Here is a 26,216-nt window from a genome sequence, read left to right on the forward strand (position 1 = left end):
GCCGGATGCTTCCTCTAGCATCCACCAAGTTTCCTGTCAGAAAAATGAAAGTACGAATAGGAAATCACATCTGAAATGAGAAACAGCTGGGGACAGGGAGTGGCCCTGTGTGTACTCTTGCTGATGGCCAGCAACCCCAGGACAGAAAAGGGAGTGGGGCGGGGCTTGGCTTCTACCTCTGAGTCCATAGGTTTCTCTTTGTTCCAAGACTCTCCTGGGGCCGTGCACAAGAAAGTAGGCCCTACCCAACATAAGTAAACATACACGCGTGCTTTTGCTCTTCCATATGGAAGTTAAGGAGTGTTGACATTTCCACAGCTCGAGCACTGTCATAATATTTTTAAGTTTGATTTTCTTAACAGTGAATACATTCACCTGGTTCAAAAATCAAAACAATACAAAAAATGTATGTATTTAGAGATCTAGTTACTGCCACTGACCTCCTTTTGCCACCCATGTAACCATTTTTATTAGTTTTAATATATACTGTCAGTGCTTCTTAATGCATACACTAAATCATTCTCTCATTCAGTATCTATTTACTGAGCACCTCGTATGTGCTAGACTACTATATTTTAGGCACTGTTTGGGAGAAACATCCTTACTTTCATGGAGCAAAACTCCTTACTCTTGTGGAGTTTATCATCTAGAAGGGGATAGACAGATAATAAGCAATAAACACAAGAAATAAAATAATGGAGAAAATAAGGAGGATGGTGGTGGTGGAGTTTGAAGGGTCCAACTTGCAATTTTAAATAGGGTAATCAGGATGGACTCCACAGAGAAAGTGATACATTGAGCAAGGCTTGAAGGCCATGAGGGAGTTAGCTATGTGGGTATCTGGGCAGACAAACAGACAAAAGAACAGCCTATACAGAAGAACAGCCCATACAGAGGGTGCCTACCATTTTATGGAACAGAAAGACTCAAGTGTGGTGGGAGTGGAGAGAGTGAGGGAAAGCAATAGGAAATGAAACCTACAGAGAAGAAGAATGAAAAGATGACGGATCATGCAGAGCCTACTCTTAGTGTTTACTCTGAATGTAATGGGGAGGCTGTGCCAGATTTTGAGTGACATGATCTGACGTATTTTATTTTATTTATTTTTTTATTTTATTTTATTTTATTTTATTTTAATTTTATTTCATTTCATTTTTTAAAGATTAATTTATTCATTTGAGAGGGGAGAGGGGGAGGGGAGAAAGAGAGAGAGAATTTCAAGCAGACCTGCTAAGCATGGAGCCCAACATGGGACTTAATCTCACGACCCCAAGATCATGACCTGAGCCAAAATCAAGGAGTCGGACACTTAACCGATTGAACCACCCAGGTGCCCCTGACCTGATATATCTTAATAGAATTTCTCTGGCTGCTGTGTTGACGATGGATTATAAAGGAAAAAAGGTAGGAGAAAGGAGAGGCTGCTTTGAAGCCTCTTGTAATAATCCAAGCAAGAGGAGATGGTGGCTCAAACAAGTTTGGGAGCAGTAGAAATACCAAGTGGTCAGATTCAGGGCATATTATCGAAGTAACCAGTAATGGATTGTGTATCAAGTGTGGGAGAAAGAGAAGAGTCCATGATAACTCCCAAGACTTTTGACCTGAGAAACTAGGAAAGTAGAATTGCCATCAACTGAGATAGCAAGTTATGGAGGGAAGATCAAGAATTTATTTATACCCAAATGGCCTTTGAAATGCCTTTTAGACATCCAGGAAGAGATGCCAAGTGAGTATTGGATCTAAATGTGAAAGTTGTCAGCATATGGATGATATTTAGTCATGAGGCTAGATGAAATGGCCAAGGGAGTGAATGTAGATAGGAAAAAGGGAAGCAAACCCAGGGCTGAGTCCTAGGACACTCTAATGTTAAGAGCTGCAGGTAGGGAGGGGAAAGGAAAACCAGCAAAAGGGACCTAATAGGAACAAACAGTGAGTTAGGAGAAAACTAGGACAGAGTGGTATCCCACTGTCTAGTGACGAAATTTTCTCAAGCAGGAGGAATGTGACAAATTATGTGACATGCTTCTGGTAGTTGAGTAAAATGAATATTTTGAGTCATGTTGAGGTCATTGATATTTATGACAAATCAGTTTCAGAGAAGCAGTGGGGGGTAAAAGCTAGAGGAGTAGGCTTAAGAAAGATTTTGAGAAAAGTCACCAACAGTAAAGACAGGCCTTTCTTTCTGTGAGTTTTGCCAAAAAAAAAAAAAAAAAAAAAGGAGCAAAGAAATGAAGCAATAGCTGACAGGGGACATGGAGTCAAGAGAAGAATTTTTATGAGGTGGAAGAAATAATGTGTGCTATTGTGAATGACCCAGGAAAGAGGGGAGAAGTGATACTGGAAAATGCTGAATTTCTGGAGCAATAATCTTGAATAAGCTTGAAATCCCCTCTTTTATTATATTTATCACATCTTTCTTATAAAAGATAACATTTCATATTCATCGTTCTTCACCTTGCATTTTTCACGTAACAATCTACAGTTATTTTCATATCGTGTGGAGAAGTTTCTCTCTTTTTTATAGCTGCATGCTATTCCACTGAAAGGATATACCACAGAATCCAGATTGAGACACTTAAAACAATATGGTTATTTCTTTACCTGCTTGGATTTATTTTTGTTTTTGTAACACAAAAAATAAATGATTTGATCTAAAAAGTAAAAGAAAAAAGGATATACCATAGTTCCTGTGTTGCTTCCAAGCTACTGCTGTCCTAAGCAATACTACTTTGAATAATTATGTATATGCTTCATCTCATGTGTCAACCTGTTGCCCTTCAATCCATAATCTGTCAGCTCTCAACATTCCTAGTCTGTGACGGTAAATATAATAGCTCTCCATTTATTTAGTTGTATTAGACCAAGATAATTGTTCAGATATATGTAGGAACTTAATGAAAAGGGATGTCATGTTGGACCAACAATAACATTTGATTCAGGACTTAACAAATATTGTTCACTGGGCTTCAGAGGTTCTTTTCCAAATCTTTTCGTCAGGAATCTTGTTAGAGATCTTCCTTATTCCTATGTTCTGGAGGATTCTGTGTCCTCAACCACCTTCCCCTCCTCCCCCTGACTCACCCATTAGTTTTTGTGTATTTGGAAATAACAGTTTTTTGCGTCCAGTGATACATCTCAGACAGTAGCCATTAATTATTGTTCAATGTTTCATGATATTTGCATTGGTGTGTTTCTCCTCCTAGACCTTTGGAAGCACCATGTCATGAAAGAAGACTTTTCAGTTAGCAGACCACAAATAGTTGAGAAATTTATACAGAGATTAATGGAAAACTACCAGGATGGTGGACTAGAGGTATGTATTGAAAGTCAAGTCATTTTAGAGTGTTTTTTTTTTTTTTTGTAACAGAAACTCAAACAAGGAAGACATTTCCCAATGCTTCCTTTACTCCCTTAGAATAAAGATACAAATTCTGAGGCTTAACTCAAAGTAGTAATCACTTGCTATCATTTTAATTTTGGAAAAAGATTGATTTCTAATAAAGTATGGGAGAGAAATTAATATCAGATTAATTAATATCTGGTGGTTAATATCAGATTTGGCCAATTTTTTAAAGTAACCTTGGAGTTTGTTGATGAACAAGTTTTTTTTAGCAACATTTCCTGTGTTGATTATTTTATTTTATTATTTTATTATTGAGAGAGAAGGAGAGTGCGTGCACATGTGTAGAGTGAGGGGGGGAGGGGCAGAGGGAGAGGGAGAGAATCTCAAGCAGACTCCTTGCCCAGTGCAGAGCCCCCCATGCAGGGCTCTATCTCACAACCCCGAGATCATGACCTGAGCGGGAATCAAGAGTGAGACGCTTAACTGACTATGCCTCCCAGGCACTCCCTGTGTTGATTTTTTTAATATAGAAAATTTGGAAGAGAGAAACTCTAATAGCCTATAATTCCACTACCTAGGAAACATTGTTTTTAATGTACAATACAAAAACAAAAACAAAAACAAAAAAAAACTATCAGAAAGGTAACATTTCTACTCCTTCACTCTACCATACCCAGCTATTCCTCCACAAAGGAAGCCAGTATCAACAATTTTTTTGTGTGTATATATATTTAAATCCATAACAGCTCTACATAATATGCTCTACATATAACAATAATATGTATTTAATACATACAATACTCATACACACAGTTCTTAGAATTTTCAACTGTTGATTATTTCTAAACAGTGCTGAAAAGGCAAAATAAGAGAGTATATGTGCTATTTGGCCATAGCAGAGCTTTAGGATCATTAACAAATGAAGCATAAGTACAGTAAGTAGCTATGAATCCAGTTGCCTTTGAAATTCAATCATTTTTTTAAAACCTGATTTAGCAAAACATGCTTAATTTTTAAAAACAATTATTTCCCTCAAAGTTATATTTTTCTAAGCTCTTCAAATATTCCCCATAATTTCATAATAAACACTTCAGTTTTTAATTACAAGATAGAGAATTCTCTAGCTTGGTTGGGGACACATTTTTTTTCTCGGAGCTTGATTATTTACATATCTTTCATTTAAGTTTTCAATTATACTCAAATATGGTCCTTGTGTATTCTGATGAGGGGATGAAGTGGTTCCTTGTGGTCCCTGTAGCTCAGAGGTTCTCAACCAGAGGTACAGAGGTGATTAAGGTGGGACATGCTTAGAAACAGGTTTGAAGCAAGAAAATTTGTGGCTGTCCTTAAAGAAGGAAGGATATTCTGACCTGTGCTTCATCATGGATGAACCTTGAAGACCTTCTTCGCTGTGAAAAAAGCCAGTCACAAAAGCATAAATGCTGCATGATTCCACTTCTATGAAGTACCTACTATAGTCAAATTCATAGACACAGAAAGTAGAACGGTGGTTATTAGAAGCTGGGGGAAGAGGAACGAGAGTTGGTGTTTAGTAGGAATAAGAGTTTCAGTATTGCAAGATGAAAAGGATTCTAGGGATTGTACAACAGCGTGAATGTACTTAATGCTACTAAACTTTACACTTAAAGATGTTTAAACTGTGGCACCTGGCTGACTCTGTTAGTAGATCAAGAGCTGACTCTTGATCTTGGGGTCAAGAGTTCGAGCTCCACCTTGAGTGTTGAGGTTACTTTAAAAAAATCAGTTTAAATGGCAAATGTTATGGTATGTATATTTTACCACAAAACAAACAAAAAAAGTTTTTTTGAGTTTGAGATCTTGAGTTTGTGGCTCAAGATCTGCTCAACCCATATGTATATAACTTTACTCCAATGTTGAAGATGGGATTGTCTAGGAAAGAAATGTGGATATCAGGGCAAACCCGTATTGGGTATAACTGAAACCCAAGGTGCACTGAAGAGGTTGGTATCTGCCTGCTTGTGTCTTGGAATGAGAGGACTCCAGGATGTTAGATCCCTCCAAACTCTATGCCTGGACTTCTAGCCTCTTCTGGATCATCTGCAATGACAGGGAACTCACTCTCTTCCAGACCCACCCCCTTCCCCAGCCATTCCTGGCAGCTCTTGTTTCAAGGAGATCTTCCTGAATTGGATTTGGCCCCCCCACCAGCTCCATCATGGATCCTAGTTCTGTCCCTGGGACGCCACAGATCATGATTGTGACCCCTCACAAGTCTTTAGGTATCTAAAGGCAGGTCAATCAGAGGAGCTCAATTAGCACCATTGCTAGCATGTGTGAGGCCTTGGTAAAACTACACTGAAGGGCCTGCCCTAGTAGCACAAACCCAAAAGGGCGCTCCCCTGGGTGGTGGGCTACAAATCGTTACTCCTTCCTCCAGATGGGTGTAGCCCCAGCCCAGGCCGTGAACTGGGAGAGGGAGCAGGCACTGTGCTCCTCCCTTACCTGGGTGCCTCTGTGCGGAGCACAGCTTGCACAAGCAAACATCCAGGACCTGAGCCCAGCCTTCTCTTCTTTAGACTAAGTTACCTTCATTTCCTTCAATCACTTTATATGAGCAGCCCTACCATTCTGCTCAGTCCCCTCTAAACTCAAGATTGTCTGACGAGCAGAAAGCCTATGTGTCCTGTGTGCTGTGCTTTGATGAATGCCCATGAGTATGCTGGGTACTGGCAGCCACTACACTGATGACTCGTTAGGCTAACAGTCACCTGAAGCCCACACATTGCCTTCAGGCATCCTGCTGCTGCCATATTAGTAGCCTTGTTCTTATTCAATTTGACCCATTCTAAACTCCTTGAAATCCTTAAAAATCTGGATATTTTACATCCAGCACGCTCTCTCTCCCTCCCAAGTTCATGAGTTCGTCAGCCTGTCCTTGGTATCCTCATTCAAATCATTACTAACAGTGTATGCCATGACAGGCCCCAACCCTGTGCTCCCCACTGTGGGTCCCCTTCAGGCTGACCACACTCTCTGGGCACAGGCTGTCAGTGGCCAGCAGCCCATCCAGTTGTACCGTCACCCAGCCTATGTTCTCCATTGTTCCACAAGGACATCAGGAGAAACCTGTCCAGATATCCTGCTGAAATCCAGGTACACTGTGCTGCATTTCCTGAGGAAAAGGCTCATCTAACCTGAGTTTTCTGGAATCCATATTGGCCTCTACTGATCTTTGCTTCCTTCTCCAAATTCTAGAAAACCAATCTTTGCAATAAGCTCTACCATCTTGCCCAAATTTTATACCAAACACACTGACCTAAACTTAGAAACTGACTTTTATTGCAAATCAGAACTATAATCTATTGTGTGGATTCCAGAACCATTTCCATTCATATGCCAACAGTCATGTACTCATTGAGCAAGTGTTTGTAGATTCCTATTTTTTTTTTTCTAGGCACTTTATTAGATTAAAGGCAAAAGGCACAGTTCTTGCCCTCAAAGAGCTTATGAAATCAGATGACCCAGAAGTGTCAGGAAAAGGCACTTCACGTTACATGCTTTGAAAGAGGCATACACAGGAGATACAACCACCTAGGGCGTAGGGAAGAAATAGTCAGGGAAGACTTCTTGGAGGAAGTGTTGTTTGGGCCAAGTCTTAAAGCAAATAGGAGTTAGCCAGATGAAGAAGGGCTGGGGAAGAAAGGCAGAGAAATCTAAGAAGGAAATATAGCAGAGTTCAGAGGAGGACATTGAAAAGATAGACAGGGCCAGTAACCGAATGGCCTGAAGGCAATCCCTAAGAAGTCTGATTTCATCCCAGAGTCAGTGGGATGTCACCGAAGCATTTTGTCAGCAGAGGTGGGTTTTTTAGAAACATCATCAAAACCCCTTATGTGTGCCTGATATTAGGCCAATTATGAGGGGCTCCAAGATGAAACACACCAAGGAGGTGCAATTTGCTCCCAGCAGAGCCAGATTTTGCCATAACAAGGCCTAGCACCTTCCATGCTTCACCCTAGGCTGGCTCTCCAGAATATTCTGGTGATTTTCCAGCCAGTGCCATTCATCCCAGTTCAGGCTTAACTGTTGATGAAGGAATCAGCCCACTGGAGGTCATGGTTTTTATGACCATTTATTCACAGCTGCTCTGTGGTTTTTATGAACCCAGGGGCCTGCCTTGAGGGGGAAGCTGACAGATGAACCCACTCCATGCTGCATTTTGACACAGAGTTGACATTTAGTGACCTAGGAAGGCAAGGGTAGGTTGCAGAACAGCTTTTAAGAAACACAGTAACAAAAGACAATTTCTCTGGCCTCTAGAGATGCTCAAGGGGAGTCCTGGCCATTCCTACACTCTGGTATAATACAGACTCACCCAGAGGTGCCTCACCCTTACTGGGTAAAGTATCACGCTGGCTAAGAAGGGATGGCAGAAGGCCATTGATGTCCAAGTCTGCATTTCTGTTTGTTGGGGGGATCTTATATCTACCATGGTGACTGTGGTGACATTAGTTTGAGAAGCGTTTGCCTTGCTAAAAAGCCATTGGAGGCCTTAATGGAATGCTTAGATCCAGAGACTGCTGTCCAGGGGCATCTGGGTAGCTCAGCAGGTTAAGCATCTGCTTGGGCTCAGGTCCTGAGCTCAGAGTCCTGGGATCGAACCCTGCATTGAGCTCCCTCTCCTCTGATCCTCTTCCCCACTTGTGCTCTCTCTCTCTTTCTCTCTCTCTCTCTCTCTTAAATAAATAAATAAATAAATAATAAATAAATAAATAAGATCTTTAAAGAGAGAGAGAGAGAGAGAGAGAGAGACTGCTGTCCAGGACAGTGAAGAGTGAGTCCCTGTGGCTGATTTCAGGCACTGAACCCAGCCCCCCTGGAAGGGGTCACTAGCCACATTTTGATGGCCTTGGATGTGGTCTCATGACTTCTCAATGTTTCAGGCTTTCATCATATTCAGTCTGGGAAGTGTTTCCTTTGTCCTAAATTTGCATCGCCTCGACCCTGTCACCATAAAGAAGTCAAGAACCAAGGGATGGAATCTGGGTTCCCCTTGCCTTGATGTCAGAAGCTAAATCTGGCTGTCCTCCTGCTCCCTTTCTAGAGCAGGGTGGCTTGCCCTTACTCCCACGCCCCTTATGGGACCCCTAGAGGAAGCCCCAGAGAATGAGAGAAGGATGCCGAGTGCCCTCCCCTGACTGCCTGGCTCCTGTTCACTAAATTCCCCATGAGCAGACGTGTTCATCTATGGTTTCCAATCTGTATCTCTTCAATGCCCCCTGCCAAGCTGCTGTGGGTGATGATCTCTACAAAAGCTTTCTTATCTTTTCATCAGGATATACATTTTATTTATATGTCCATTCTTATATAAAATTATCTTAATCATGTATACATGTTCTGATTATATTAGAAAATAGAAATATGATGTATTAGAAAACATACTCATTAGCTTACCCTCATTGATAACGCCTATTATTATTTTGGCATATTTCCTTCCAAACTTCATAATTTTCTTTGTTCATTAACTTTCAAAAACCAAATTAAATTATTCCATTATAGTGTACTTGTTTTCACTCGAGTACATGTTACCAACATGTTTCCTTGTCAATGAACATACGTCCACAGCATAATTTTTGGTGGCTCCCTAGTATCCCATTGTGCAGACAAGTGAGAAAGATTCAACCTGTTTCCCTTTATGAGGCACTTTTGATCTTTTCCATTGCTCTTTTTCTTGGGAAGGCTACTGTAAAGAACATCTGCTCACATATGTTTTTTGTGTGTCACTTTATCCCTAAAGATAAAGTTCTAGAAGAGGAATTCCTGGGCCAGAGGGCATGAACATTTTAAAATCTTTTCATAGAAACAGCTAGTCTGCCCCCCAAAATGCCACACTATTTTCCCCTGCCGTCGGCAGCGTTGAGCGAGCCACTTTCCTCACTCCATCAGTACTGAGTTTTATCACTTTTGGCCATCTCTGCTAGTTTGCCTCAATAACTCGCCTTGGCAAAGCCTGACTGGGCTTCCTCTGGAAGTCAGTAGGGGCGCTGAGGTTGTACCAAGAGCACAGTGTACTGGGCCTCACTGGGACAATCAAGTCAGAGACACAGGACCCACCCCAGGCCAAAAGCTTCTGTTGCACCCTGCCAGGGAGCCTGGAGCCCTCCTGACCCTGGAAGTGTCACAGAGGAAGCTCATGTAAGCATGCAGGCTGGGTCTGGGCCCCATAAGACATCCAGATACACACACTGACAAACTCACTGATACACACAAAGGAACACACATAGACACAGAGATATGTACAGATGGTCACAGATAGAGACACACCCAGAGAGCCATAATACACATATACATACACATAATGGATACAGACACAGACACACAAACATATCCACAGATGCACAGAGATGTGCTCACTGATGTGGACACATAGACGCACACACACGAGCATTAGGACATGCATCTGTCCTATCTCCAACATATGGGCTCCCATTTCTCTTGAGAGGCTTGGAGGGGTGAACTTTTTCCCCTCTTCCATAATGGCTACCTCTTCAAAAGAATGCCCAATCTCTTAGAGAAAGGGAAGGAATGGGACTATCAAGAGAGTAGCAGTAAGGCCCTTCAACCAGAGCAAGAGGGGTCCCCGCAAGATGCTCATTCTTCAGAGGCCTTCTCTGGCTTTTCTCTAGCCCTACTCTTCCTCAAAGGGTGAGAAATACCCACAGCCAAGGCGACATGCCCACTCAGATCTCTGGCCTTCTTTCTAGACCACGCTTTAGGAATTCCTGGGATTCCTCCCTGAAAATTCCCCAGATCCTGCTCCCCACGGGGAGAGTGGACCTTACTGCCAGTGTGCATACCCTGGCCTCAGGAGTGGTCAAGGGCAGCTGTGTAGGGCTGTAGATAGCCGGAGTGTCTGTTTACATACATGTGAGGGCCCTCCATGGTGTGATGTGAGGCCAGAGGTGGGAAGACAAGGGGATCATACCGTAACCTAGAGGTCGGTGACCAGCTCTCTCCAAGTCACCACATTTCAGCAAAGAACTCAGAGCAGCCCAAGAATGAGAAATTCAAGCCTGGCCTTCCAAGTTGTTTTGAAGATCTATTTTTCAAAGTAGGAGAATTAGTAGCTTATTAGTTTGATTTATAACCACTAAGTATCCAGAATACTTAGATATGTGACATATAGGCTTCCCCTTGTACTCTTGTCCCTACCTGCAAATACTAAGAGCAGACCCGAAAGAGACCTGCAAGGCGAGAGCCCGTGTTTTTCTGTGGAGGAGACATGGACGTGGGTCTGTGAGCCCAGGCAACAGGTGCCCTGGCGTGGTGAGGCTATCCTGCTAGAGCTGCTGTGAATAATGCCCCTTCCTTTTCAGATCACTTTCAGGAAAGATCACCTTGAGGCCTGCCTCCTCTCCTTGGGTTGTGATGTGATGGCAAGAGAACGCAGCAACTTCGAGAGCTATTCCATGTGTTATGAGCATGTGTTGGAGCATGCTAGGCAGAAGCTCTGCCAGAAAGAGCAAGTATGTCCCCAGGGAGACAAGAAGTGTGATGGGAGAGGTGTGAGTAGGGAGGCCCAGGAGTCACTCCAAAGAGAGACTAGAACAGAGGGTGGGGGAGGTGTTTTGTGAAAGATTGGAGGGTAAATGGAACTCCCTAAATGTCTCTTCTCATTGGTTCATTTTTTGGGGGGCTCTGGTAGCCTCAGTTGCAGGGATGATGGCCCAGCAACACTGGGTTGTGTGCTTTGAAGGTATCTAGTGGGAAATATAAAGTTAGTAACAAAGGGGCTGTGTCATGTGCCCTCCCCCCCTCCCCCCCCCCACCCCCCCCCCCCCCACCCCCTCGGCCAGGGAAGATGCATAGCTGATCTTCTAACCTCAGCGAACATAAAGCACTTCACACACTTCCTGGTCTAGCAGAGAAGCCAGGATCCTTGAGTAAATTCTATCTTCAAGATGCACATCATGAGTCTCACTGAGATTTCCTTAAAATGAATCCCACTGGTGGGATCCAGGAGTCACTTCTCCTGTTCTAGACTGCATACTTTTAAAATGGATTGCATCAGAGGTTCAGTGTAATATTACTTTTTACCTAAGAAAAGTGCAAAAGTCTGAAAAAAAAAATCAAATGAAGCATTCAAATATCAAATGAGTCTTGGCTTCACCCCCAGTTTGGCTTCTCCCTGTAGCCAAGTCTCTGGCACAGTGTGGATATCTGGAAGTCATTGTTGTCTTCTGATCTCACATTAGGCGTCCTACAGTCCAGTGGGTCGATAAGCGCGGTCAGGCTCCACATGGAGCCCAACAATCTAAAAACGAAGCTCCATTAACACAGATAGGAGATGTGTGGAGCATGTTGTACTGAACTGAGCCATGGTTGGAAGAATAAATGTTTGAGTTTGGTTGTGCCCTGCTTTCTCCTCTTCAGGAATTAGATATCATACGAAGAGGTTCAGATCCACCTGAAGACGGTGCTGGTCAGGTAGGTCAGTTCTTACCAAAAAGTTTCCCTTTTCCATCTCACAAATCCACAATCTCAGCAGTGGCCAGCCAGGGGACTTCCTAGTGGGTTTTTGTGTGTGTGTGCCCTCATCAAGAGTGACCCGCAGAGGTCTCGTCAATGAAGATCCACTGCAGAAACACGTAGTGTGTATTTTCACTTTTTAAGCGATAAGGGCTTTCTTTTTCTTAGTTTTTTGGTGGTTTTATTTTTTATTGATTTGATTTTTCTTTTTGTTGCTACTTTTAGGTTGGGGTTGGAGGCTTTGTTTTTCTTTTGAGGCCAGTTTAAGTGAATTCCAAAGAAAAAGTATTTAGGCTGAGGTGTCAAAGAAGGCCAGTTTGGAAATGGAGGCGAAGACAGCTGAAGCGTTTTATCCAATTAAAAAGTGCTTCGGGGTCTCTTCTGGGGTCATTCATTCAGCAACTATTCATTGGCCACCTACCACGTGTCTGGCACTGTTCTGAGACCTTAAACCAACCTTGGATTCTTCCGCTCATATTTGTACAACAGGATGTTTACCTCTTTCATTAGATTCAAGGTAGAAGAGCAAACTTGACACTGATATACAAGGAACTGTTCTGTAGTGGCAGTTTGGATTTCTTGAGTTATTTTCCATTAAAACAATATTTCTGCTGTTAGGTTGCAGAGCTCAGTCATAATATGATCATGGAAATCACGGCTCTGAGAGCTCGACTCACAGATTTGGAAGAGGAGAATCTGAATCTCAAACATCAGATTAGAAAAGAAGTCCAGGAAGAATATGAAGCATTAGTCCAAGCTTTGTTTGTGACATGTCTACACATAAAAGTAAGTGAGCCGTGTTGGACGTCTGGGCAGTCCTGTGGGAGCCAAGTGTGGGTGACCTCCACAGACGCTGCGCACAGAGCGATCGATGACAGAATGGGCTGTGTGGTAACAAGAGCCTGTGCAGCCCCAGAGCTCTCTGGCTCTAAGCGTTCACTGCAGAGAGGGGCAGCAATGGGTGGTCATGATTTTGCCATGATAGACACTGAATTTTAGACAATTAGGTATTTGCTGTTTTCCTCACTCTGCTGCCGGTTGCCATTGTTGCCATCTGATTGCTGTGAAAGGGAAGGTGGGGGGTGTCTCCTCCGAAACCCCAACGATTGATGTCACTGTTTTGCCTACTGAGTACAACCATCTGAACGGGAGAGCGCAGTGCCCTAAGCCAGGCCAGACCCCAGGGTCGGTAGCAATAGCACGTCCCGAAAGCTCACTAGGAAGATTGAGAATTTGAATTAGCTTTCAGAGATTTTTTTTTTCAACCTGCCAAATGCCTGCCAGCCACTCTCTCACATCGAGCGTCAGGGAGCTGCTGACCTGTTGGTGAAGGTCCATCCAGAAGAGGAGTGGCGGGGTGCCCATGTGTCCACAGCACTGTGGAAGCCTGCCACTTTCTTATGGTATCTGAGCAGCTGTAAGATGGAGGCCCCATGCCTAAAATGGGCCATCACAGAGCCTGGTCCAGCTGCCCCACAAATGTGAATTCCAGTACAAACCTGCTCCCTCTCCTGCTATTGGGTGTTACCCAGAGCCAGCCCCAAATGAGTCCTTACTTCATGGTCTCTCCTGGGACATTCCAGGTGGTCCCTGAAGTTGTTACATGAGGAGCTTTCACCAGTGCTCTGCCTTGGCCTGGTCATTTCAGAGAGGATTAGAGGTTCCTTCTTACTTATGAGGAGGCCTCAAAAATGCAAGTGTTTACAAATATTAAAGAATCAAAACCAAAATGCGTTGGGCCTGATACTACAGGAAAAGGTTGAATAGACAGTGAAGTCTGGAATTTGCTAAGTCATCTTTTGGGTATGAAATTATTAAACATTTTCTTAAGTTTTTTTTGTTTTTTTTTTTTTACTTATACCAGAATTCCTAGACAGAAAATAGATTCTCTGCTTCTCTCAGGCTAAACTAGTTCCACAGGCCCCCCAAAGCTGAGAATCCATGTTCTACTCTAGGATCCCAAATAGGTGGTGAAGCTTTTGCTGGCTGCCCAGCTGGGCAGCATGCTCCTGCTTTCCTCTCCAGGGAAGTGGTCCAGAGATGAGAGGACACCCAACTCTCACCCCTCAGCCGAGGAGGCAGGGTCTGTGGTTGTACTTAGCAACGATCAAGCCCTTTTACCACAAGCCATTATCCACAAGCCATTCAGAACAGGCTGTTTCATAATGAGATTTCTGCTGGAACCTCAATGGGAAGGTAGCCAGCCTGATTCCTTCCTCTACTTTATCTATTTTTAATGTAGTTCCTCATTAGTGGCTCATCTATAGTGTTTTATCTGGTCAGATTCCGCTGAGTCAACCTGATAGCAAAAATCCTTAGGTTCGAATTCTCGAGCAACCTTTTATCAGAGGAGGGCTGATTCAGTTTTCCACCTGTGACCTTCCACTTTTCTTTTTTTAAGGTTTATTTTATATATATATATATATTTTTTTTTTAGAGATTTTATTTATTTATTCATGAGAATACAGAGAGAGAGGCAGAGACACAGGCAGAGGGAGAAGCAGGCTCCATGCAGGGAACCTGACGTGGGACTCGATCCCAGGTCTCCAGGATCAGGCCCTGGGCTGAAGGCGGCGCTAAACCGCAGCGCCACCGGGGCTGCCCACCTTCCACTTTTCTATCCACTCAACTTACCCCGGCATCTGACAACTGGGGCTCTAAGATGTGTAGGGTCCACGTGATGAGGCCCTGCGGATTTAAGGCAATGCTAAAGGGGCTGCTACTGAGACTTCCAGATAATAACTGATGGAATAATTGGGTGGGTGATTTTTTCACGTGAAATCATTTCTGAAAGTTGGGTTTTAGAAGGCAAAATGACTCTTCTTCCACTGCCCTTCCTAAACTTGAGTCTGCAATTTGCAGGAAAAGTTGGATGAGAATCAGATTAATTTAATCCAGAAAGTATATGAGCTCATCGGCGAAGTAAGAACAGAAGGGATTGACAATCTGAGGAGCCTCAAGAAAAAATGGGGCTCTGCTCGACCTGATGAAGGAACAAAAGAAAACCCAGCCAAAGTACGTGATTTCATTTAGCAATGGGAAACCAGCATTTCATCCCAGCATCTGACCCCAGCTCACTCTGTATGCATTCCAGTCTGGCTTCCCCAAGAAAGCATTGCACCAGGCATTTAAAAAGGGCACAACTATGTCGTCCTCGGTTCTGAGGTTAGGATTTGTGCCCTTTCCTCCTGAGAAGAGCGTTGGGGGCAGCCTTTTCTGAAAGGAAGCCTCTCTCAGCAGGAGCAGCTGCAGGCCTTGGAGCAGGACAACAGCAGCCTGGCTGTGCTGGCGTGCAAAGCGAGGAGCCTGGGCCGCTGGAGGCTGGCGGCGCAGCAGGCTCGCTTCCAGGGCCAGCTGAGCAGGGCAGAGAAGGTGAGGCCCCGCCCGGCGAGGTGGGTGGCAGGCTGGCTTCCTTGGCTGCAGCTGCTGAACTGGTGTCCTGGCAGTGGGGGCAAAGCCAACCAACTGAAAGCATCTGCAGTCGGGGAGTCTTCATGGGAAGTGGCTGTGTCAGAGCCTCCAGAGAAGTAGGAAAGAGCCAGAAGCAAATGGCAAAGAAGCAAATGGGAGAACAGATCAGAGAATTTAGCTCCAGAGCAGGGGAAAGATGGAGGGGGAGACTTTACCAAAAGCTGAGGCAGCTTCATAAAAATACACTGCAAATCTTTGAGTTTCAAACATTATCTGACGAAAATGGGAAAACAAATCAAAAACCTACTTCAAGGCAAATTGAAACCAAAGCACATAATACTAGTGGTTTGGGCACTTTCACTTGTGTTTCTGAAAGTCTTTATTTACTCTGACCTGTCACACGAAGACACAGAGGAAGTGACCAGGGGAGCTCCTTTCTACCGGAAGTTTTAAAGATGATGGATAATGAAGTGGTTTAGAGACTCTGAAGAGACTAAAACTATGGAAGGGAAACTTATTTCCTATCTTACTGTGTTTGGGATGTTCACAGGAAGCGATGCAAAGGAAGAAAGAGTGTTTGAGCATCAAGCTAATGGCAGAACAAGAAGCGGTTTTATTTCGTCAACAGTTACTGGCTCTGAGGCAGGCCTTGGCCAGGGCTCAGGCCGACAACGTGAGGATGCGCAAGCAGCAGGATAACCAGGTATGAGTCCTAGAACCCCTCTTCCTCCCGCTCTCCGAACTCGCTCTGCAAAGCTGAATGTGGCACTGGAAGCAGCACCAGGCTGCCTGGGACCAGTCACCAGGGCTCCACAGCGTGAGGCTGAGCACATGGCACAGTCAGACAACCATGGCCCACTTCCTCCTTTCTGGCCCAGAAACCAAGGAAAGAGGCCAAGAGGCTTTTGTTTTTATTTGCATTTGGCTAAGGCAAGGAAGCACTACCCATACAAAAGATCATTCTTTGGTGTGTAGTGTGTATGTGTGTGTGTTTCTCTGAGAATCTTATTACCCAGAGGTCATCTTGGGGTGTAGGTCTCTGCCCTTAACATAGTCTCTCCATCTCCAAGCATACTTTCCATCAACAGCAACCATGTGCACGTGGAGTGTGGCCCAGCCATCAATCAACCTTTTTCCCCAAACAGGATCTTGGGTCCTTTCCTGATGACCCAAACTAAGCCTTAATTTCAGAAGTTACTGCTGCTCAGTAGGGGCTGGCACCAAAACAAAGGTGTTTCCAAGTCTAAGCTCTTAGTAACTGTGCCAACTCCCTGAGCATGAATGAAGCAGAAAGACCCTAGGTCGAGAGAGAGAGAGAAGAGCCAAGTTTAAATAAAAGCCTGAGAGGGAACGCCTGGGTGGGTTCAGTGGTTGAGCCTCTGCCTTCGGCTCAGGGCTTGATCCAGGGGTCCTGGGATCGAGTCCTGCACCAGGCTCCCCACAGGAAACCTGTTTCTCCCTCTGCCTGTGTCTCTGCTTCTCTCTGCATGCCTCTCATGAATAAATAAAAAAAAATCTTAAAAAATAAAATAAATAAGAGCCCAGAAAAGCTGGGCATATTTAAAACATAACATATAATTTGTTCCTTTTAGACCCTACATCCTCCATGACTGTGCACCAAGTGAATGATGGCATTGTAATTATGCAAACTGTAACATCGCCATGCAAATATCATTAGTATTAGTATCATAATTGAGGATGGACCCTCTGATACTTACGGTGCTACTGATTGGAAAAGTTTCAGAACGGAACCAGATTATTACTACCCTTTTCCATCTTTAACCATCTAGAACCTGGCTTCCCCAAAGCTATTTTGGAAGTTAAAACAGAGGCAAGATTAGAACCTCCCTTCTCTACTCCTTGCGTGCATTATGTCACCCCTCCTCCCCAGACTAACCCTTCCCTGCTAGCTCATGATAAATGCTCAGTGACACTGCAAATGTAGTCTGTGGTAGGTATAACCATGTGGTCAATAAGCGACATAACATACATATTATCATCACCTTTTGGGCATTGAAAGGCCAGATTGTTCGACCCGGTATTGCTGGGCAGTAGCATTACCACTTGCCTGGCTTTTGTTATTTGTTTCAGTTGTTCTCCCACTGACTATTGCCTCCGGGCTTACAGTAAATGCCAAGCTGGCCTAAATCCTGGTAGTCCTGCTGCCTGCCAGCCCAGGACAGAACTGCTGGGCTCCAGGACCCTGAGCCCAGGAATACTCTACAGAGTTGTGCCCCTGGGCCCTATGGAGGTTATTACGTCGGGCAACTTCTCCTTCCCTTGCTCAGAGCAAAGACTGTGTGCCTTCTCTGTTTCCTTTGGCCTTTTCCCCACAGGCACAACTGCTGAGAGAGCTGCAACACAGAGTGGCCCAGGAAGCTCACCACCGGCAACAGATGGATCTAATGAAAACCTCCAGCATGGAGAAGCTCTTGGAAGATGTGGAGCAAAAGAAACAGCACCTGCAGCTCCTTACTGAAGCAGCTGAGAGGGCTTCCAAACTGGGCCAGCTTCAGCAGAAGAGAATTCAGAGAGAACTCCGACAGGTAACTCCAGAGGCAGGTGGTAGCCATTCAAAAGCCAATCGGGGTGCAGCATCCAGAGCTGGGGCCTTCTGGAATTCTCCATGCCTCTGGTGTCCTCCACCTTTGTCATTTCTGGGCCCACCAGGATAATGGAAATACTGCCCATGCTGGGTGATGCTCGGGCTGCTTATAGTAAGAGAGGATGGATGGCTTCGCTGCCTCAAGACCCAGAATCTTGGCACCTTTATAACCCACATGAAAAACATGTTTCCACTTGGCCATAATTTTTGAACCAGGGATCCTTTAGAAAATTCCAACAGTAATCTGGAAAAGCAGCAAGTATCATGGAAGCTATTATAAGAGGATTTTATTCAAGGTGTTTCTGGAACTTCAGAGACAAAAAGGAAAGGTAAAAGTGATTTCCAGACACAATACATTTTTTAAATACACCCCTACAGAAAAAAAAAGAGAGAGAGAAAAGAAAAAAAAGGGCAAGAAATAATAGATGTAGATGTGGATTAATGCAAGTTCCAACAAAGGAGACCATCGAATGTAATCCAATACAAAAGGCAAAAGAAGTAGCATCTCAGAGCAGGTACCTCTCGTGCATTCACTGAAGGAATAAATCAATTAATTCATCAGAGATATTAGGAAACAGAAGTTGGGAAGTTAAATTATTGGCCAAGTGTTTCGAGTGCTCAAGGAGGAGATCAATTAGGAGAAATCTACAAAAATAAATGGCAAAAATAAAAAAAGGACAAAAACTGAGGCAATGCTAGAGGAAGTATTTTTGAAGAAATGGAGAGGAAAAACCAATAGCTTTAGAATAAAAGAAAATTAGGATTTCACATTCATTTTATGAAAACTAAGCTAAAATGTGACATGGATCCTTAAGAAAAATTAAGTGTCGCATATTTATCTTTCAAATTACGCTTTCCCAAAAACCAGCACAAAAATAAAGTGTTGGGGGCCCCTGGGTGACTCCATTGGTTGAGCGTCCAACTGGATCTCAGCTCAGGTCTTGATCTCAGGGTCATGAGTTTGAGCCCTGCATTATTTATTAAATAAATAAATAGGATGTTAGTTTCTCAAAGTCCTCTCTAGTTAACAGCTCATTTTTGTCTAATGGTAGAGATTCTGAAAGTAGACAAAACAAGTATTTTGAGGCTTCTCTCAACAAATACATGTTTTTAGTATATGTATGTAAAAACAATCATCGGCTGTTTCTACACTACCTCTCCACCTCTGCTGGCAGCTCCAATGCCCCTGGGCTTACTGGCCCACTGCCCACCAACTAACAATCTACCCTCAGCCCCCAAGAGCCCCTACTACCCACAGTGACTTCTTCAGTCCAGCTCCAACTTCCAATTCCAAGGTAAGATTTTGACCATCTGACCTTAGAGAGCATAATTGTCCTTGCTTATGTCCTGCTCCTGGGGAGACCATTTAGAGCAGAGGCCCTAGAGTCAGGCTTTCTGATTCACTCCGTGGGGCCCTTTACAGCATGCCTTTAGGCTAGATGTGGTCTCTCTGTCTTCAGTCTCCCGGTTGGTGCAATGGAGAACAATATACTCGTTTCACGGGATTTTTTTAGAAAGATGAAATCAGGTAATTCAAATGAGGCACTTAGAACCAAAACCGATATACAGCTCTTCATAAATATTGGCTGTATGTCTTCTAGCTGAGAGTATGAAGGTGGATAATTTTGGAAAGAGATTGACCTGGATTCAAATCCTGGCTCTGCCTCTAACTGATTGTAGGATCTTGGGTAAATCACTGCACCTACCTCTGTGAAGGGGGGTGGGGTCGTTTTTAAGCCCTAACACAACACAAGGTCCTTACTAAGCACATTTCTTTCCTTTGCCACTATTTTTCAAATTGGTTTAGCCCCAGCCTGGCTCAGGGAATCTTGATATGTTTTTCCTGGTTCCTGCCCATAGGGGTTGAAGGGCCTACACCAATCCCTGTAGTACAAACAGGGACCTTGGGCCTAATTTGTATTAGGAAGTTTTTCTAATCTTCTACTGAAAGTTAAACTACAGTTGATAGCATCTGCACACACAAGAAACTGCCCCTTAACATTTGTTAAGACGAGCCTGTGGTTACCCCTCCAAGGGTTCACAGGCCTTCTTGTTGGGTCTATGCGGACAAGAGTGGGATTTAAAACACATGTGGGTGAATTCTTGAGATTAGCATGTGGATTAGTTTGCTAGAGCTGCTGTAACAAATTACCTCAAACTGGATGGCTTAACACAACAGAAATGTATTCTCTCACAGTTCAGGAGGCCGGAAACCTGAAATCAGGATGTCGGCTCCTCCTGGGGGCTCTGAGGAAGAGTCTGTTCTGTGCCTCTCTCCTAGCTCGCAGTGGCTGCCTGTAGGCCTTGACAATCCTTGGCTTGTAACTACGTCCTCGAACCTCTGCCTTCCTTATCTGATGGCCCTTTCCCCATGTGTCCCTCTGTGTCTGAGCCTTTTCCTCTTCTTATAAAGGCCTCAGTCACTGTATGTAAGGCCCGCCCTTAATCCAGTATGACTTCATCATAACTTAATTACACCTGCAAAGACCATTTCCAAGTAAGATCACATTTTGAGGTTCTAGGTGGACATGAGTATATTTTTTTTGGGGGGGGGACATTATTCAATCCACTATACTATTATTGCTCTTTTATACTTTAAAATTTTATAATACAATTATAATTACATTACTTTTATACTTTTAGGTAATTTTTATAATTACTTGCTATGACCTATATATACTTACACTTATATACATAAAAATAAATTTCAAAAGAAAGAATATCTGTGAGTTATGCAGATGAGGTGTACTTTGGACCCAGCTACTCCCTGGCTGGGGGCCTAGGGGCCAGCTGTGCTAGCCGAGGGCCACACAAGTAAACACAGAGACCACCTCTTGGTAGGGGCCTCCTCTAAGACCTGGGGAATGGTGCTCAGGACATCCTTGAAGATGATGAGCTGAACAAACAGAGATCAGGTCTTCCCCCTGCGTGAAATTGTGCAGAGGCTTCCCCCTTCCCTGTGGTAGTTTGGTGGCTTTGACCTACAAGGTCCTCTGTGAACTGGGCCCTTCTCCATTTCCTCCTCTCCCCTTCCGGTGAGAGGGAGAAATAAACATAAAAGAAAAAAATGTTGTGAGTAAACTCCTGGCTATAATAAGGCAAATAAGGGGTTCCCAGTCCAGGGCTGCCTCCGCTCCTCTTTGGGTACATTCCTGGCCTTCTTGGAGCTGTCGTTAGAAGCCTGACCAGGACTGTATGTGGACTTGTATTCCTGGAGCAGCCTGGACCCACACTCTCCAAAAAACCCCAGGAATTAAAGTATGCACCAAAAAGCATCTCTGCTTCCTAAGCACTTTTCCCCTCAGACGAGAAGCCGGCTGGCCCAGGAGCGCAGTGTGAAGCTGGATGCCTTCCAGCGCCTAGAAGAGCTCCAAAGTCAGCTTAATGACGCTGAGCGATGGTCCGTCCAGATGAGCTCACCAGGCGGTAAGCAGGTCCCCTGCTCTGAATTGAGGAGGATCGTGGGGACTGGCCATAGCAACCCCGTGGCTATTGAGTTATTGGTTATTGAGCTCCCTGACGTCTGTTGAGTGAATGAATGATACATGAATGAATCACACTTAATTCTGATTTGCAGTCACGACCTTCTACTCTAGTTCACCTCAGAGTACTGACATCCTATACTAAAAAGTTTTGGTCATAAAAACTGGTCTCAGAAGTATGTAATACACCACTTAAAGAACATTGGGCAATTCACTATATTTTGTCTTAATGCCTCAGATGAGCACATTTCTCAGATGTTATTTAGAAAGGATATTATGATGCTTGGGTGCTGGGGGCGGGAGGCGTCCTATGGGAATGGCACCGAAACACGCCTCTGGGCAAGCAGCACAGAGCAGAGGCCAAACCCAGGATGTCTCTAAACTAGCTGCCTCCCCTATAAGTTGAGGATGAAATAAATTCTAAGTTCTCTTCTAGATCTGACTATCAAAAATATCATCAAATATCAATAATCACAACTGACTTATTGTTAAAATCAGCCAAACCTCTGCTTTCCTATTTTGGTAAAGCCTGGTGGGTAAGTGTGTGAGCTTCGGTTCAAATCCTGGCTCTGTCACTGCAAGCTGTGTGACCCTCGACAGGTTAATTTAGCCTTTCTGTAAAATGGGAATACCCACCTCAAAAGGGTATTCTGAGGATTAAATGAAACGATGCACATCTGCCACATAGTATAAAAACACCAAATATTTGTGCAAATGTTGGTTACTACACTTCCATGCATGTGTGTCTTTTATGTTTGCTTTTGGCTCTGTGCCAGTTGAAGATACGAGAAAACACAGCCTCTTGGAAACAGAAAGATCAGTGTCAAAGGTCAAGCAGACAAAGCTGGAATTACTTTGGGTTTACTAAGAACAGGCCTGGGGGGACACCTGGGTGACTCAGTCAGCTTAACGTTCAACTTTTGATCTCGGCTCAGGTCCTGATCTCAGGGTCCTGGGATCAAGCCCCATGTCGGGCACCACCCTCAGCATGGAGTCTGCTCGAGATTCTATCCCTCACCCTCTGCTCCTCACCCGACCCATATTCTCTCTCTCTCTCTCTCTCTCTCTCTCTCTTTCTCAAGTAAGTAAATAAAAGCTTTTAAAAAAAGAAAAAAAAGAAAAAGAAAAAGAAAGACCAGAGCTGGGCTCAACTGTAAAGCCCAGGCTCTTCTTCCTGACTCTGGGCCTGCTTCCTGGGACCTGACAGCAGGGTTGAGGTTCCCCACCTCAGCTGCCCTGTCCAAAGAGAAAAAATATCAAAAATATCCAAGGGCCCTATTTTGGCCACTGACCCTGAGCAGTTCTGTACCTTGTACTCTCCTTTCCACACTCCCTGGGATTTTTCTGTCTCTCCCTCTTCCCTCTGCTTCCAGTCCAGCCAAGCATCTTTTTAAATAAGTAAGTTCTACCCAAGGTGGGGCTCGAACTCACCACCCTGAGATCAAGAGTCACATGCTCTACCAAATGAGCCAGCCAAGCATCTTTTTAATCTCTTTCTGGGTTAATGTGTCCTCTCAAACTGCCATCCATGTCCTCCAACAACTGCACATTTTAGGAAGGAGAAGCAGAGTGAGGCACCAGATAGGTAGCGGGGTGGAACCCTAATACCCAGGACTGGGGATGTGGCAGGAGTGGAGGAAAAGCCTCTTTCCCTGGAAGCAGAGCTAGTTCTTCCTAAAGCCCAGCCCCCATCTATCTCCCTCTGGGTGACAAGATGAGATTGATGGAGGACTCCCTATGCATGGATTCATTAGAGGGGAGGGACTGGGTCACACCTGTCTATTAGTACCCAGCCTCCAAGGGGATAGATAGCCAGGTACCACCCTAGAGTTGGAAAAAGCCAAAGTCAGCCATTATACTCCCCTCTCAGTTGTTGTCCAGCTGAAAGCATGAGGTGCCCGAGGTCTCTCCTTTCTGTAGGAGTGGAAGCAGCAGCCACCCCTCTCCTCATCTCAGAAGCATCAAAGGCAAAGGCAGGGTTAAGGGGCGAGCTCTCTTTACTCGGCATTAGCATGGATTCCCCTTAGGATCTTGCAGCTCCTGAGACACTAGAACATGTTCTTGTGCAGTTATGCTTAAAATACTTAAGGGGGAAAAAATGAAATCACTTGGCTGACAAAACTGTGAAATGTTCAGGGGTAGACTGGCTTAAGTTCGCTTGATCTGGGTTTGATGTTTATCACCAGGACTAATTCTCTCTCTCTCTCTCTCTCTCTCTCTCTCTCCTCTCTCTCCATCTCTGGGCTCTAAGAATGCCGGGAGCAGAGAGGAAGTGGAGGTCCTTGGGAAGCAAGATGATTGCCACTGCTATGGCTGCTACCCTCTGTTCCAGCTCTTGGGTGGGAGTCATTGCGGGGATGGGGCAGTTAAAAAGAATCAGCCTCAGACTCGGCAAGTTTGAACAAATCACAAAAGCCAGAGACTATGATGCTCAGGGGTCTTAGAACCATCTCACATGTGCCTCCCCTTGAGCAGAGGATGGGGTCAGCTCACTCTCTCCTCTTCCCAGTAACTATTTAAAATCTTCCTGGTCCCTTCAGACCTTTGGATTCTGTCCTCCTCCCCAGCCAACACTTTACCTCCAGTTTCACAGAACAGTTAAAAGCCATCAAATCGGACCCCCCCACCCCCGCCCCGCTCTATTTTTTGACCCCAGCCCACCTGCATTAGCTACTCAGCTGCTTCTCTGTCCCTCCTGATAAGATGGAAACGGAGCTCCTTTTTTTCCTGGCCAATCCCAATGCATGGGATCCCATTTGATCCTACTTTTTCAGGGTCCTTGAACTAATCTTTAACTGTTTTCTCTTTACATACTTCTATTTCCCACTTATATCTACCCTTCTAATTTTGTTACCATTATTTATTGAGAATATAGGTGCCAGGATCATAAAATCCACCATAAAATAAGATTAACATCTATCCAGTTGCTTGAGCCAGCAATCTGGGAGCTATTCTTTGTCACCCTACAAATCCAGTTAATTACCAAGTCTGATTACTTTGAATATCTCTGTCCACTCCTACCCACCATAGTCCGTGTCACCCATTATATCCTTCTCTTTCACTTGGTTATGTGATCCTCAGGCTAAAGATTCCATCCAGGTTTTGACATCTTCACTCAGAATTGATGAAGCTGGATAAGATGATCATTTTAAGCTCTAAAGTTTTATGAATTAAATCTAAGACCGTACACTACAACCAGAGATATAATTTAACATTTTTTGGCATTATAGGCCTTACACCTCGGGCTCAGTACTCCCTACGTTCTGCTCCCACGTCATCCAGATACTCCCAGCAACACCTTTTAAAGACTAATCTTATGAGCAGTAAAATACCAAGAAGGATTCAAAGGCCAGACACCGTAAGTAATGATAGATTTAATTATATATGTGAAATAATGAAAAAATGTAAATATGAAATTATGGTTTTAGGTTCACTTCAAAATTACATTAAAAATTATGTATCAGGCTCTTATCTAGATACTTGAGTCTAGATAATAAAATTCTGGATTTGTCACAAAGGCAATTTGTTCGTGAATTATTGCTGAACCAATGTGTTTGTGGGAAGAAGGATGGTCTGGGGTTTCCCACTCTGCCATCTTGCTGATGCTACTCCTCAATAATAGAATTCTGAGGTCGAAACAATTCGGCAGAAAAGCACTTACTCAATTACAATTAAATAAATGAATGTGGAAGTGAGTATCCACATCTTGCTGTGTTCTGTCTCTGAATTTCTTCTTTTTCTCCCATCATCTACAATAATTAACTAACAGCACCAGATCTCTCATCTGAGTTCCCTGGCAGAGCAGAAGTTGCAGAAGTCTTTTTAAAAACATGTAAGAAATCTACCCACCAAAGAAATTCTTGGAACTCAGATTAGGTCAAGGTATAGCACATATGTAAAAAATTGTTTCCAATATTTCAGCTTTTAGTTTAGGTAAAACATTTACAAGCTCTTCCACTGCCTTCTCTGTGTTACTTTGATAAGTATTACCCATTGTTTTTCAGAATCTCCTCTAGAAGTTCATGTCAACACATTTAAGAATTCCTGCCTCTTGCTTTGAGAAAACTTAAAAGGAAAATATTTAATCATATTGCCAGAGAAACTATGCCAATTCTTGGTCTCTTTTGAGGGTGTAATTCTAGTTATTGGACCAAAAAAATGTCGCAGTATTTCTGAACATGCAGTTAAGGAATCATACACAGAAAGGGAAGAAACAGGTCAGGAACATCCATTTGAGGTTCTTCACCAAGTAGGACCACATTAATACCTGCCATTTGCTTGACTCACCAATCCCTGTGCAGTCACCTTTCACCAAAAGGTGAAATTCTAGTACATGTCTGTTTGTTTCTGCTAAAGCCTTTTCCAAAAGGAAGCAATATTCAGTTGGTGTGTATGGGACCACAAGGGCTTTTAAGATTCACTCCATCCCCATTCTACTCCCAAAAGCAAATGTTGCTCTCGTGGGGCTGGCTGGTAATCACAACTCATGGTTGAGAAGGCTGCCTAAGTAGCTAAATGCATTTGAGGAGCTCCACTGTATTCGAAAGATTTAGAAGGGTGACAATCTAAACAAACTCTAATAAATAAGGGGACATTTTGTGGGACCATTGGATTGTGTATAAAAACCTCAAGCAAAAAGCCTAAGGTCCAGGAAAGGCACAAAAGAATTGGAGCCTCTTCAAATCTATCTAAGCTCTGACTTCGTAAGAAAGGCCTATAAGACAAATCAGATAAATACAGATTGAAGAGGAATTTATACGTGGCTGGAATGTAAGACCACCAAAGAAACAAAACACTGCACTGACACAAATGATAAAATATTAAGGAATTTTTAGATTACTCCACATATGGGATATCTTTTTTC

The 26,216-nt window shown here is 43.8% G+C and overlaps 1 protein-coding gene across 1 annotated transcript in view; it reads left to right on the forward strand.

Moving 5' to 3' along the window:
- Positions 1 to 26,216, forward strand: part of LOC612235 — a 136,373-nt gene that overhangs the window by 109,783 nt on the left and 374 nt on the right. Inside the window, exons 35-44 of the mRNA XM_038554893.1 lie at positions 3,204 to 3,313; positions 10,702 to 10,851; positions 11,759 to 11,812; positions 12,473 to 12,640; positions 14,717 to 14,869; positions 15,095 to 15,226; positions 15,816 to 15,968; positions 17,602 to 17,811; positions 21,176 to 21,296; positions 24,583 to 24,710. Of these exons, the coding sequence (XP_038410821.1) occupies positions 3,204 to 3,313; positions 10,702 to 10,851; positions 11,759 to 11,812; positions 12,473 to 12,640; positions 14,717 to 14,869; positions 15,095 to 15,226; positions 15,816 to 15,968; positions 17,602 to 17,811; positions 21,176 to 21,296; positions 24,583 to 24,710 (1,379 nt within the window). The remainder of the gene's footprint in view (positions 1 to 3,203; positions 3,314 to 10,701; positions 10,852 to 11,758; positions 11,813 to 12,472; positions 12,641 to 14,716; positions 14,870 to 15,094; positions 15,227 to 15,815; positions 15,969 to 17,601; positions 17,812 to 21,175; positions 21,297 to 24,582; positions 24,711 to 26,216) is intronic.

This window comes from Canis lupus, chromosome 12 (genome assembly GCF_011100685.1).
Source record: "Canis lupus familiaris isolate Mischka breed German Shepherd chromosome 12, alternate assembly UU_Cfam_GSD_1.0, whole genome shotgun sequence".
Classification (NCBI taxonomy): domain Eukaryota; kingdom Metazoa; phylum Chordata; class Mammalia; order Carnivora; family Canidae; genus Canis; species Canis lupus.